Genomic DNA, 16,478 nt, shown 5'->3' on the forward strand with positions numbered 1-16,478 from the left:
AAAAAAAAAATTGTATAGAAAGCTAGTCGAGGCTAACGAAATTAGTTCATTGTTAAACGGACATTAAAATTAGAGAGGTATTTATATTTTTCAAAATAATGAGGATGTATTTATAATTATACCAAAATTCAAGAAAAAAGTAGTTCCAATTACCCTAATTTATTTGGTAAAGATGGATCAATTTTAATTATATAATTGTGAATTTGATTCTCTTTATTGATATGCCTGTGAGGCCAATACATTAGCAATGACTAGCTAGACTTATATCAAATATTTTGATCATAACTAAAAACTACGATATGTATTGATTAATCATGGTGACAATTTAAATTTTAGTATTAATTTTGAATGATTGTGATTAATAATATTAATTTATCATGATTTTTTTAACTGTAGTTAGTTATAGAGTAGTGAAAAATCAAATTTCCGTAGTGCAAGTATGTGTTATCTATTTATGTACTTTAAAAACAATCCCCATCTTTTTTAAAATTCTTATTAATTCAATCATCAATTCTTATTAACTGAATGATTGAGAATTTCCGCGAAAATCCTTGGAATAATGTGGTCAGCTCTTGTGACCGCAGCATCCAATATCCTCCCCGATTCCAAGAGTTGAGATCGCTGTCTAATTTCAAAATTTTGTAATTGAGTAACTTCACGTAACTAAAGCAAGATTCTTGTGTAACCAAAAAAGGAGGTAGGACGATAGAAAGGGAAAAGGTATAATTCTGTCATAGTACACATCTAGTAAATTATATTTTGATTTATATTAGAGTTTAATTGTAATTACACACCGTCTACGTAATAATTAAGTAATACTCACAATACAATATAAGCCAATATGTGATGTAGTATGAATAATTAAAATCAAAGTGAAATGCTAAATATATATATAGATTTTTAGAGAAAATATTTATTCAATAATCAAAAGATATCGAACAATATATTTAGCATGTATTTATACCCTTACTATAAAGAATCATAATATAATATGATGAGAGCAAGAGTCGCTCGATTCAAATGGTACAACTTGAGGTTTTTGGGCCTTAGTTTGCTAGTTATAGGAACAAAAATTTACAAAAAATTGTTAGCATTATGATGATCAAATCAATATATTAATTGAATAAAATAGTGATGTAATAGAGCAGAGATATAAGTAGAGTGCAAGTTTTTCATTTGCAAGTGGAAAGCAAAAGTGCCCTTTTCTGCTATGGACGCCTGCAAATTATAGGCAAACCTCCAACCGATGGGATCGATCGAAAACCCTCGGGGGTTTGGTAGGAGAGTTATCTTCTTGCAATTTGAGTCCCAAGCTCTTTGAAAAAATGATAAAATGTATCTGCTAAGGGCTTCCAGATTTTAAGTAAGACGGTTGAGGAAATATTCTCCTCTTTCTATCGGTGTTTCTTGGGCTAGAGGTTACTTTAGGGATAAGGACACCTCCAACTTGTCTCCTCTTGCTACCACGTGTATTAGCTTTGGAGGCCCCACTATCTGGGATTTATTGGAGGCATCCCTTTGGGGGTATGCAGTTACCTAAAGGGATAAGGACATAAGCCTCCAGTTCATCTCTTTTTGCTGCCACGTATTTTAATTTTGGCGGATGAAACTTATCCATTCTAATGAATATTTGGATGATGCGGAATAGGTAATTTTATGTAAAGCCACCATCACAATTCATTGGGGCCACCTTTTGCCTCATTTCCCTAGGGCACTCCTTGGTTTGGGCCTTAATAAAGCTATGCCTCCACATCGGTCGGGTGTTCCTGAACTCCTCGACTTTTGTGTGGGCTTATGTAGTCTTCTTCTTTTTTTGGGTTGTTTGGCCCTTTTGGACCCACACTCTTTTATCGATGTCAAAATTAAATCAGAAAAAAAAATCTACTTAATATAAACTATTATAAAGTTTTTGTATAAATATCAATTATTTATATTATTAACCCTATCATATTCCTTCTCAATTTCCATCAACACGAGTACATTCTTGCATAATTATCAGATAACAAATAATAACGAAACATCAACTAAGAACCATACAAATAGTGAAATAAATATCCACACATCAACTTGAACGCAAACTCATGACTTTATTTATTAACTCTAATTAGGAACAATTGCAGTTAGAGATGTCATTTTCAAAATAATGTAGAGGGGTAGTGATAGTCATAAAGATGACTTGCCAAATACTTATCAAATGCAACAATATGTACACACTAGAAAGGAGTGAAATTAAAGAATCAAAAGATAGGGTTCAAAAGGTGTATAAAGTTTTGGTATATCTTAAAGCAATTCAAATATTCTTCCCACCTTTCCCTTTCTTTGATTTTTATGCATTTTTCTTTTAATATTTTAATCTACTAAATTGTAGCATAATAGAGCGGTGGTGTGTATGTGGTCCATTACAACTACCACATTTGATTCAAAAATCATCATATTCATCTAAATTATTATATTTTCCATAGTTAAATCTCCTATTTTTAATTCATTTTTAGTAATTTGTGCCACATGGGTGTGCATCATTGAATTGACTATAATCACATCATCATACAAGTATAAATTTATATCAACGGCTTAAAATTTTTCTGAACAATTATTGATTATAGAAATTCTATAAAGAAAAAATATTTATGAGTAATTTTTATTACAGAAACTTTACCAAGTATTTGTTTTTCAAATTTATTCACGAAAATCGATCATAATGATTTCACACTGAAATGAGAAGATGTGAACAAAATTTATAAAAGATGATTTGATGATATATAGAATAAGTTTTTCGGACTTACGAGCACAGACTCACTGTATTTAATTAACATAAAAATTATGCATATACTTTCTAGAAAGGAATTTCTTTCAAATTTATTAAGTTTTTACTTTTATTATTGATTCATTTATTTTTTATATATTTTCGACGCTCGTGAAAGTTAAGGACAAATCTTATCGTCTGATTATGTTCGATTTTTATTCGGATTCTGCTTGTTTTTTTTTAAGAATAATTGAGGGGGCGAAAATTAAAACTTGATACTAATTTAGTAATTTTATATTAAACATACACTAATGTTTAGCACGTTTATTGTGATTTAATCGATGTTTATGGTGCAGTAATTGTTGTAATTTAATGCATTATTACAAATAGCAAAAATTCGAGAAACTTTATTGTATGTTCCTTTCTTTTTTAGATCTTGCAGAGATTCGCATCACAACGCTTTTACCATGAATCATGTAATTCCATGTATTTAACATGATAGAACCCATCATGTTATACGTAACACCTCCCCCCACCCCCCTCCAAAAAAAATAATAATAATTAATACGGATAATTATATTTTACACTCCCCAATTTATAGTTTATTTATATAAATAATCCATGTCTTTTGTGTAATTAAAGAAAATCACTGCTGGCAGTCAATAAACAGGAGTTGGTGTAATAATGTTGATGTTTTTGGGGTGTATCTGTAATTTTTTAAAAAATATGGATAGTTTATGTTAATTATATTGTTGATATTTTTAGTGAACAATGTGTAACTTTTAAAATATAAAAATAATTTGTGTAAATAGATCATAAGTCAAAAGTGTAGATGTAGTTATCCCTAATTAACAATGACATGACTACTAAAATAGATGCCATGAACACAAATATACTCAGTAAGATCTTGTTATTTAAAAAACAAATACATAAATAAATATGGCAAGAAATCACCAATTTTGGAATATAGACCAAAAAGGAATTGAGACTATTAATTAATACAATAATACTAATAATAATACTAATGATAATGATAATGATGATAATAATAATAATAATAATAATGTTGAGCAGCTAGCTTTTGTTGGAAATTAGTTGAAAATTAGGTTTTGACCAAACTTGATCAATTATGTAAATGTGATCTGTTGTTTAGTTATACTAATTCCATATATTGGATGGAATTGACATAACACCCAATTTGCTACATCTATTTGTTTCCATCAATCTGAAATAATTCTTATCTTAGGATTCTAATTGCTTTCCTTTTACTAATAAGGAAGAGGAAACCTCATCGATTCTTATCACAGAAATCATGATATGAAATAAGTCGATAAAGCATAAATCATCTTTCTCAAATTTAAAACCAAGCAGTAACTATCCAATATATAACTCGTCCGAGGCAAGATCTTATTATTGCATAGTCTCTCGTTAGACAACCACTATCTCTATTTCATTCCTCATATAAAGTACATATATACTTAACAAAATAGCCTCTTCTTTGAACACTAAAGAGGGAAAAAATAAAAGAAAAAGTCCGATCTTCATATCCATCTGTAAAGATAGTAAAAGCCCATTCCTTCGATTGAAATAGAAAATTTCAAAAGAATTTTAGGGTTAGTATAAATTTTCAATCATCTGGGTATGTAGTTGAAGTTTGAATTTTGGATACCAATAGTACTCTTGCGAGGAGGGAAGCAGAAGCTACATTCTTACATGGGAGTATTGTGGTGGGTGGTTTCAGTTTGGACAAGTCTGTATATAGTTTTTTTTCTTCTAAATGCTTAACAATCTTGAAAGATTCAAGGAATCATTAATTGTATGAGTTGCGAGGTTGAAATCTCACGATCAAAAGGTACTCATTAGCTAAGTGGTGAGATTGAATTCTACGAATGTAAGTATTTATTCTGCTTTTAATAGCAGTATCTTGTTTCTTTATTTATTTAAAATTTGTTGGTTGATTTAAAAATATGAAATATTATTTTTATAAAAAAAAAAAATTCCAACAAAAAAATATTCCAACAAAAAATATTCCAAATAGCAAGCCACAATCTGACATGCGTCAAACATGCCAAGAGGGTGTGTGGGAAGGCTCACAAGTGTTTTTAAATATCTCATAAGATGAACAATTTTTTAAAAGCATAGATGAAGTACCACTAAACGTATAAATATCTGTCTCATTTTATGTATTTGTCTCATCATTATTAATTATATTGATTGATTGAGTGTACCGATGTATCACTAAATTTATTGATATATTGTTGTAATACTATAATTTTCACTTAAAATACATACATATATATATATATATTTTTTTTTTTTTTTTTGCCAACAACTTTTTGCTATGCAAATGAATTTTATTTACCATCAATTTAGAAAAAAGAAAAAGAAAAACTGAATTAAAATTTGAGTGTGGGCTTGGATTGGTGGGTAGTTTGGTCACATGAGAGTGACACATGCATTTACATTTTGTTTGAAATAAAATAGAAAGAAAAAGAAAGAGTTTTGCTGGCCTTTGATTGCTTGTGATTTTATGTAATTTTATCTTAGTTAAAAAAGGGAAAAAATAAATTAAAAAAACAAGATGAGGTGTGTAACCCCTACAATAAAATATAATACCGGTAACAAGATATCAAATAATAATTTTAAGTTGCCAGAAAAAATATATATAAGTGACGATAATTTTTATCTTGTTGCTATATATTTATTCATGGCTAATTATTTATAAACCTGTCAATATAAATAATTAATAATTATTTATCACGAGGTTGTCACTATACACGTACCATTAATTATTTTTAGTGATAATTTAATATACAATTTTTTGTCACTGATTTTTGCTAATTAAAATTTTAAAATTTATTATTTTTATAAAATCAAGATCCAACAATTTTTAAATACAGAAATAAATATTATTCTAAATTTTCAACTAAAGAAATCACTCATGTAATTCACCAAATGCGTCAAGATACTCCTGCTTCATTTTAAAAAATATAAAAGAGTAAATTGTTGCTTTTTTTTTTTTTTCAACAAAGTGGTTTTTTCTCATTGTCCTTTATCACATGGTAATTTGCATTTAACCCGTTTTTATAATCATAAAATGAATTTGAAATAAACTTTTATTTTGAATAAAAAAAATATCCTTATAACCAAATAATGTGTTGACTCAAGGGATTGCAATAGCTTTTCTTTTTGTGGTGGAGAAAATTGCAAAGAGAGTTATAAATTAAATTGTAGTAAAAACTAAACGTGAAATAAATTGAAGTCTAAGTGCTTGAAAAAATAATATAATATTTGTAATTCTTAGGAAGAATTACAACAGGATTCTCCTAAAATTAATTATAATTACACGTAATTATTTATTATTTAAAAAATTATAAATATTCATTTAAAATTAACAGTAGTCTAACTACCCATCTCGTTTACTACAATGAACTGTTACGAAGAGGTATTTACTAGGCGATAGTTACTTTTAAAGTGTATTAGTAATTTTTTAAAAAAAATAAGGGGATATTGATAATTAAAACAAATCTCATGAGAGCTTGTTGTAGTTTTCTCTAATTTTTATCAATAAACTATAAAAATTAATATATCACGAGCTACTTATAACTTTTGACAAAAATTGATATGATTTTAGTAATCTAAATCTTAACCTATAAAATAAAATGTTGTTTTTAAAATTTAATTTCAACCATAATTCATAGATTAATAATTATTTATTTTAAGTTATAAGGATAATTACAACTCCCTCCACTGATGTTTGGTGTAGTTACTTGTCGACCCATATGATTTGAAGAATTGCATTACCACACTTGATGTTTGATTTTATCTAACAAATAAGTGCATCTATTAGTCAAAGTTCATCGAATTTAATGATATTAATAAAAAAAAAATTATATATAATTATATCAAATCACATGGAATGAAAGTGAAATTATCACTAAATATTAAATGGCACAACCTCCCATAGAATAAGATAAAATACATCTCAGGATGAGGTTTCTCCAGCTAGTTAGGGCAACAGCCGAAACAAACATCATAGTACTACGTGTCAGATCAGTAAATCCCCACTCCAAAAATCTAGTGCCATATGGCGCCTAATTCGGCGCCTCACCAATTTCATTTTCACCTCACAAATTAACCCTCCCACTTCCCTTCTCATGCGTGACCCTCACGCCTTTTAATGTATTTATCACAAAAAATTGATGGATATTTATATACTTAGCTTTAATTTTACAAGTGCAGACGTAGTTTACCTTTCTTTTAACTATTACTCAATGGACTGTCATTATTAAGAATCATATACCCAAATAAGAAACTCTACAATTTCCACTGAAAGAAATATATGCTCATAACAATTCAAGTAGTTTATTTTTATTAAATAATAGATAAGATTCATCGATTCAAAATAGGAAATAAACTATAACGATGTTCATCATTATGGGTTCATGTTCATAAAATTAAAAGCGAATCAAGCTAAAATACTAGCTACCACGATATTTTTAAATCGTCTAACAAAAAATATCTTACAAAATATCGCAAATAGTGAAAAAATATTTTACTATTATGTTGTATTAAATAGGGGAGATAACATTTTTAGTAACATAAATTAGATCCATTTCACTTTGGGACCCATGTGTTATGGGATTAATATTTTTAATTTTGTAAGTTACAAAAATTAGCTTTTTTGGTCCTCATCTATTTTTTCGTTTACAATTTAATGATGTAGACACGTGAGCGTTAAGAGAGAAAAAATTGGCGCATTTTTTTTAGCTTGAGACTACTTTTGAGGGAAAATATAACTACATTTGAGAATAAAAGTAAATCTTAAAGGAAATTAGGGCAAATAAAATGAGATTTCTCTCTTCTGTCACAAAAATTTAAATCCCAACGGTTCCCATATTTCTATAAGTTGAAACTACGTAGAAGTAACATAAATAATCATGTCTTTCACAAGTAAAGAAGTAGACCAAATAGAGCATTCGCATGCTACTGTTGGAAGAACCAATTTTTTTCTTCAACAAAAAATATTTAATGGCAATGTGCTAGACATGTGACCTACACCGTTAAATTATTGATAATAAAATGAATGATGATTAAAGATACTAATTTATGTAAGTTAAGGAAATAAAAGAGCTGATCCTATAATGTTTTAAACTAAAAATAAACAAACCTAATTTATGAGATAAAATATAATATTTTATCTAATTCCGTGTTTGAAAAATGGGATATGTTATTTACCTAAAATTGCTTTTGCAAGTTTTGGGTTATAATAAAGTTGAAAACAAGCATTTGCATTTTCAGCAGGGGTGGATGGCATAGCTGCCACGCGCTGGATGAAGCGTGACGAATATGGGTTGAGGCAGCCCATTGCTTTTGATGGGGTTGCCCATAGAAAAACCCTAACCCCACCTCTCAACCAACGGCCGGTTGGCAATGAGTTTACGGAAACACCCCAGGATTTCGCGTTATTTACGGGACTGCCATCGCCGCCTCCTCCTATATAAACCTTGCTTCAGTTGTGCTTAGGTTTGCCGAAATAGAGAGCCAAACGGCGCTCTTTAAATTTTCTCTCTTCTCTCGCTCTCTCTTTCTCTCTCTTCAGATAATATCATAGTTTTCTTTTTTTTTTTCCTTTTTTAATTTACAGTTTGGAAAGAATAATATTTACAGTTGAAAGTACAACCAATGGAAGCGTCCTCAAAAGACAGATCCTCACAAGGTACAACCTTCCACAGCCACTTCCAACGATCTCTCTCCCCATCTGGCCGATTTTGCTACTCTTCCATCTCCACGTCATCAGCCTCCACCTTCTCCACCCGACCCGAACCCGTTCTCGCCCGACCCACCAGCCCTACCCGTGTCAGCCTCGGCAGATCCGTCTCCCCGTCCTCGTCGGTTCGGTTCTTCGCCTCTAGAAGACAACCAATCGCCTCGCACCATCATCAGAAGCAGAGCCACCGATCCTTGAATTCGGGTCCGAAGAAGACGTGCATGTGTTCCCCCACGACGCACCCAGGGTCCTTCCGGTGCAGCCTTCACAAGAACAGTATAGTCCCGGGGTACGGTACCGGCAACCATACGTCGTCTTCGTCGTCGTATCGATCCAGTCATCATCTGAATATGCGGCGATCGGCGATGACCAACTCCTTGGTCCGAATCGGAACAGTTGAAGGGGATTTGGTGAAGAGAGCCCTAGCGGCGCTGATTCGCCCGTCCTCGCATAGCTTGCGCCGGCGAGCTGACTTCCAGCCCCGCCCTAGCCGACTCTCAGTGATGTCAAAAGCCGAAGACTTATAGCGAATTCCATAGGCGTGAAGGTTTCGGTTCCGCCCCTTTGTCCCCATGTACAGGATTGACTCAGTGAGTTGACACACCGAGTCGGACTCGGGCGGTTTAGCCGATTTTTATGGCTATGGAGATTTTGATTTCAGAAACAAAAAAAAAAAAAAAGAAAAGAAAGAAAGAGAAACCCTTTACGAGTTCCGATGTAGCAGAAGTAAAGAACTCGAGCGGTTTTCAGATTTTCAATTTTTTGGTTTCTTGATTTTGTTGTTGAATGAGTATATGATGAATAGCGGATGTTTACCACATACTCTATTTGATACAGAGATGAGTATTAAATTTGAGATATAGATTTAGATATGCTGATTTGAAACAAATTCTGCCATTATTTTCTGGCGATTTGGGGATCAGAATTTTGATATTTCAATCTTTTGTTGGGATTGGGATGGGGATGGATGGTGTGATGATGTTCATCTGCCATTCTAAAGTGTACATAGCATATGTGTTTTCCCAACTTTTTTGCAGGGGAAACTTTTGATATGAAAATTTTCATTTTTAATCTGCTTTCTTAATTTTATGACTGATTCCATTGTATTTGTTGGTTTGGTTTGAATTCAATTGAATTTGTTGGTTCAAATTATTGATTCAACTTGTATTTATTGGTCTGAATTATTGATTCGACGAGTTTGTTTTTGAATTTTAATTCATTATGAATGGTATATTGTCATCATTGTAAATTGAAAAATTATAAATATTTTTTGGAATTAACTGTTGATTAATAATTCTTAATTATAAAAGAGTATTTTTTTTATTTTTAATAATAAATAATTTTTTATAATTATAATAAATTTTATGCCCGTATTCCGATTAGGAGTCTGTTATAATTTACCTTTTAAAAAATATAAAAACAAATTCAATTTATTTGTAAATTTTTGTGTTATTTTTGAAAAATATAAAATTATATTTAATGTGATATGTTTTTCTGGGAAAGATTATATATTTATGTAAATAAAATTTCACAAAAATTTGATTATTTGATAAAAGATGACTTGAAATTATTGAATGAGATGAGTTGAAATATAATATATCTCACAAGCAATAATGTATTTTGTGGTTCATTTCTTCTGCTTTTCATAGAGAAAAGGAAAAGCAGGAAAGGCGTGGAATATGTTGGAACACATTTCACGCTATTCTGACACAAGAGGAAATCAAGTTCTATACTTTTCGAGAAATTCAGACTCACCCTGTTTTTTTTTTCTTTTATTTCAATTTTCAATAAAAATATTCTGCATTTTCAGTTTTATTTAAATTTTTATACTTGAATTAATTAATGCAATTGTATATTGTATTTCGTTTTATAGTTAATATCGAGGTAAATTCTTGAGGTTAAATTTAATTCCACAACCTCCTTTCTTTATAAAATTTTGAATACATTATTCAAATTATAGTCGGAATTACAAGTATATTTTTATTTAATAATAAAATTTTATACAGACGCCATTTTAGATATATTCCTCTAATACCCATTTAAAAAATGTATTTATAATTTTATGAATAATATAGGGTGTTTATATAATTATATCTAATTTTAGAAAATGTCAATATTATTTTTTTTTAAAATTAAGTCAACCAAGAATATATTCTTGAAAATAAATATTATCTCCCTCGTTACACTTCACAATTTATTAGTTATCAAAACCATACTTTTTTTTAATTTTTTTTTTTAAGGATAAATTACATTGACATTCCCTCAAGACCTCAAGTTGGAGCATAATATGAAAATACCCGTATTTTGTTTACAAAATTACAAACACATCTATTGACATTATTGTTGTAATTATTATTTCATCTCTTACTTAAAGGTAAAACTTGCACAAACATCCTCTGAAAATTATTATACTGATACCTTCCGCGGGTACAACTATAATTTTAAAAAATTTTGAGGTATTTATGTATTTGACCTAACATCATGAGATATTAATATAATTTACAATTTTTTTAATGAAATAAAAACAAATTGGAACCGTTGAATCAAGTGAAGTTTGAATCTTGGACAGGTTGGAAGTAATCAAAATGGGACCTCGATATAATTAAAATAGTACTCCATAATTTTTCAATTTTATCAAAGTAATCCCGTTGTTAGAGCTGAAGTACTATTTCAGAAAAGTCGTACGTTTACTTTAAGTGGGACGGTACTACATCATAATGGTAATAAAATCAAGATTCGAGATATTAATAATAATTAATTCCATAAATTATACTAATTGATTATTTAATAATATGATTGGGAATATTATTATATTCATATAGAGTGAGAAACATAGAAGAGAAATGGAGGTTGCACTAGAAAAAAAATTATTATTACTTGTAATATTAGCGACTATAGCTAAAAACTATTATAAATTATTACTATTAATTATAGTTAAATAATTAAAATAGATACAAAAAAATTAGTTTTTTCACCATAAAAAAAATTATTTGCTACGGTTAAGAGCCATTGACATAACATTAACTTATGACAAGTGTCTTAACCACCCTCGCAAAAATCACGACCAACAATTATTGTTTGACCATGATTAATAATTATTTGCTACAACTATTTATTGTTAATTTCATAATTAACCATAGTTAAATGTTTATAATTCTTCTATTGTAAAATAAAAGTACAAAGGTATCAACTACTTGAGACTTGTAGACTTTAATTTCAACTTATTGAAAAAGTATTTATTGGTTGTGTCAAAGGTTTTCTAGAAATAAAATGAATATGGAAAATTATTTTTTTTGAAATAAAGGTCTATTTATATTTTAAAGATATAATTGTCGATGAGCTAGAAATTTCAGACTCAATTGGAAAATTTCAATATCATAGTTTAAATGATTGAGTATAAGTCCAAGTATTGCTCAATTTCTAGAAATATTTAATATAATCATGTACTTGCCACTAAAAAAAATGTATGTACATATGAAGATTATAAATATTAAAGGGTAAATTAAAATGACCTCCCCTGATATTTGAATAATTATTAATACGCTCTGGTTGTTCGAAAAATTATAAATAATTCCTGATGTTTGATTAAATTATGTAATTCTTGGATGGAGGTATAAAATTATCAACTTTGGCCTTACTGTATTTTTTTTGAAAAAAAATAAAACGAGATGGATGAAAAAAATTTAAAAATTATCCACTTAGTCCATAAAAATATTTTTTTTAAGAAAATAAAATTATAATTTTTAATCCACAACGGTATTTTGGTCAGTTCATCATAAAAATGGATGAAAATCTAATGGATTAAGCTAATTGTTATACGACCGTTAAAATCAGGGGGTATTGCTAATTTTTCAAACAACAAGGGGGTATTCGTGTCAAATTTCAGGAGAGGTAGTTGTAATTTATCCAATATTAAATGAATATAACATTAGAAAAAAAGTTACATTCTCTCTTATATTTTATTACTGAGAGAGAGCATATTTTTACTATCTCACCTTTTTTGGTATACCATTTTATATTTTTTAATATTTTATTTAACTTCCCATATTCTCACTAGTTTCTTGTAGTCATCTCTTTTTCGTTTTCATGCATCTTTATTTCTCTCTAATATCATATCATTATTTTCTTTTTCATCACCGCTTTCATATTAATTTTTTTTTTATATATTATGAAATAATAATGTATAAATATTTTATTTTAAATAATATTAAAAAATCGCACACAACGTTGTTTGGGCAAAAGTGTATTCCCGGAACTGGAAACAATGTTCTAATCCAACGGCCCGAAAATAGAAACCTAAAATCAGATGTGTACTAAAATATTGTACACAGCACAAAACATCAATCTATAGCTACTGACAATTTAATAGTACAGTAAATTAGTACAACAACTCACCTGTTGACAATATATAGAATTTTATTATATAAAATAATATTTTGTTGCCAAAATTTATATAAATATTTTCATACATCTGATGGGATTAGAATTTTTGGAGCCTAGATCTCGACTTCTGGCCATCTTAGATTTGCCGTCGATTATTATAAATTATGATGAGTTACAATGATACGTTTTAAGATTAAGTCTAATTGTATAAATAATTTTTTACTGAGTAGAAAATTATCATTATGCTCTTTGTGGTTAGAGCGTCTTACATTTATACCCTTGATTCATTTACACAAATAATTCCTGCTTATTACACATACACTCATAAAAAATGTCAATATAATTTACACAAATCATCACCTTTTTTTAGAAAAATTACACATACATCCCTAAAAACATCAATATTATTAAACAAATTACTCCTACTTTTTTACTATCATAGATAAATCTATAATTATCTGAAAGACAAGGATAATTGGAACAAATAAATTATATGTAAGAGGTGTAAATATAATTATTGGGAAGAATTGAATGGGGCGGGTGGGAAATGGTGGAGGCAATGAATGTGGGGCGAGGGAGCATGTGGAGGATGCCCGTGTTTCATGGGAGGGGTACAATGTTGCAAGAATTGGTTTGGGATTGGATTTGTTTATGATGTCTCACACATCTATGCTCTTCCATTCTTTCCCAGCTTGTCTCTATTTATTTATCTTTTTCTTTTACATAAAAACAGAAAGCAAAAGTAACAACTTTATAGAACCATCAAAAAGTGTTGCGCATGGAGTGTCTGTTCATTAGAGTTTTTATAATTGATTTATTATTATTAGAAAAATAAATCTAATCATATAAGAATTAATACACAGATTAAGAAATACATTTGGTCTCATTATTTCAAGCATTCGAACTCATATTTTACCTTAACCACTGTGTCACAAGGATTTGCAGTAGCTTGTATCAATTAGTATTAGGAGTCGTGGCATAACTTGATACGAAACAACACTAGTTGATTTAATTAAAATCTGCTCAGATTCGATTATACTATTAATATAATTCAGCTAAACAAAATACAATTTTTTATACTCGATAATGATTCAAATGACCTCAAATGGTAATATGTTCAACTCGATTTAATTCCTTTATATTTCTACATGAGGTTGCAAATTGCGCTTCGTAATGTGATGTTTATGACATTTCAATAAAACTCTACAAAAAATATGATATTATTGAAAAAATACCAAGTGACGATTTTAAAATTATCACAAAAATTATATATTAAATGAAAATAATTTAATTATTTATAAAATTGTGTGATTTAATTATTTATTTATTTATTTCATATGACAACTATAAATTTAAATAATTATTCAAGAGAACACCTCACTTTCATTATAAAAAAACAAAAAAACAGACACATTCGGCATGGACCAGCCCTCTGTCGGGTCGATCCATAATAGGCCTGAGTTAAAAAATAGACTCAATTGAGGCCTATTAAAAAACCCAGAACCTCGTGAGGTCCAACTATGAACACTAGTAAACCGGTCTTAAAGCCAAACTTTTTATGATTGGTTCATGTCAATTCTGAACCGGCCCGATCAACAGTGCACATTAAATTAGGACACCAAGACTGAGAACGTTAGGAAATACGTTATGAAAAAATGAAATTGGAGTTGCGCTCAACGGTGCTCAAATGTTAGCCCATAACTATTTCTTGCTTGTCGTAAACTTATGGGCTCGTAAGTATAGACCAGACATCAAATTTGGTTAAATCCCATTTGTTATCCAAACAAATAACAAAAAATCGAATAATTAAATTTTATTCCCGTCAAACAAACGAGTCCTAAAAATTCTAGTTATGCAAGTACTAAATGTATTTATGGTATATAAATGAAAAATTGAAAAACAATTATTTTCCATCTATTTTCAAAATAAAAACACACATTATATTATACATATCTATAATAATTATCTTGGTCGGCAAAATATTTATAAAAAAAATACCCTTGAACATACTTATTTAGACAAAAGATATTCGTGTATATGATGTTAATTTATTTAGTCAATTTTAACTAATTATTTATTTAATTTTCAAGCCTTTTTATTTGAAAATATTGACAAATATAACTAAATTTTAAATTATAAATACATATGAAATATGCTTTGATTGCTAGTAAATATAATAGGGAGGGGGCGCGGGGTGATGGGTAGTTAAACTTGAGAGTGACAAAAGAGGAAAAGGTGGGCTTGCCCTAATTCAGGTCTTTGCCCTATAGAAATAAGGAAAACGACTGTTGCACTTTTTCCACACCAGTGAACCCCACCCAAACTTTTTATTTGTTCATGTCATTCATGTCAATTTATACTCATATTAATTAGGATAAATTACAATGGTTTTTGGTTTTTTTTTTTTTTAGATCTGTCGAAATTACAAATACCCCTTGTTGTTTAAAAATTTATCAATACCCTATTAATTTTAACGACAGTTTAACGATTAGCCCAATCCGTTAGGTTTCCCTTCATTTTTTATGGTGAATTGACCAAAATATCATTATGGATTAAAAATTATAATTTTATTTAATTTTTAATTTTTTGTATGGACTAAGTGGATACTTTTTTTATAATTTTTTTCGTCTATCTTGTTCGATTTTTTCATAAGTTTTAAATTTTTAAAACAAAACACGTAAAAACAAAATTGACAATTTCATACTTCTATCAAAAAATTACATAATTTCATCACAGTCACTAGTAGAGGGTAGCAGCTTGAATCTACTGCTTCCTAATATTATTTCCCTACCGATGAAATCCGGCCTAGCTACAACGTTAAACTAGTGATTGTTATTGCCTATTGGTCGTGAAGGGTCACGGCACTCCCGGTCGTGCCAAAATGCAGCTATTCAAGCAAATTCAGCGGATAAATCAAAGCATATCCTGACCCTGTGATGTACGAGCACCGAGGATTCAGATGTTGGTCCGGAGATTGACTGTGATATTCAACTCTTACAATCACTCTTTGGCTTGAGACACAAGTTAATATGTGGGTCATCCGTCCCTTTCCACCACTCCACTCTTCACCTACGACCAAGAAATTCGAGTAGATTGAACCACATAAGAAGCCATTTAGGAAAACATTTTCAAAGGATAGCTACCCTGATTTACCGCCTACTTTCATGTCAAAGCGGAGTTTAAGTATATAATTATTAGTTATTGTGGCACGTCGTTTTTACGTGCATATAATAAATAAATTGTTATGTTTTAAAATATATTATATATATATATACCAACACACCATATTTTAAAAAATAAAATAAAGAAAGCAACAAATAAAAAAAATGAAAATAAATTTAGAGTTATTAACGGTATAACGATAAAATTGGTGTCGCGGTGTCAGAACCGCCGCTTGTAAGAGAAAAGTGCATTCTTTTATGTATTAGCAAAAATATTTACATCTTCTAATCTTTCGTGTAATTATATAAAAGGTACGAAATATTTTATATAATTATACAAAAAGTTAGGGAAGATAATATAATTATCCCGTACTATACTTAATGAATTATAATTGAATCAGCTCGCTTTATTTGTTATCAT

At 29.4% G+C, this 16,478-nt stretch overlaps 1 protein-coding gene across 1 annotated transcript; it reads left to right on the plus strand.

Moving 5' to 3' along the window:
• LOC105158345 lies at positions 8,280-9,597 on the plus strand. Its single transcript, XM_011075074.2, has one exon. It carries the CDS (start codon positions 8,429-8,431, stop codon positions 9,038-9,040), a length of 612 nt encoding a protein of 203 aa, XP_011073376.1. The 5' UTR covers positions 8,280-8,428; the 3' UTR covers positions 9,041-9,597.

The sequence above is a fragment of the Sesamum indicum genome, linkage group LG3 (assembly GCF_000512975.1).
Source record: "Sesamum indicum cultivar Zhongzhi No. 13 linkage group LG3, S_indicum_v1.0, whole genome shotgun sequence".
NCBI classification, from domain to species: Eukaryota; Viridiplantae; Streptophyta; class Magnoliopsida; order Lamiales; family Pedaliaceae; genus Sesamum; species Sesamum indicum.

Bases quoted from the DNA above. Each gene is read 5' to 3' on its own strand.
- LOC105158345 (XM_011075074.2), top strand. From the start codon at position 8,429: ATGGAAGCGTCCTCAAAAGACAGATCCTCACAAGGTACAACCTTCCAC.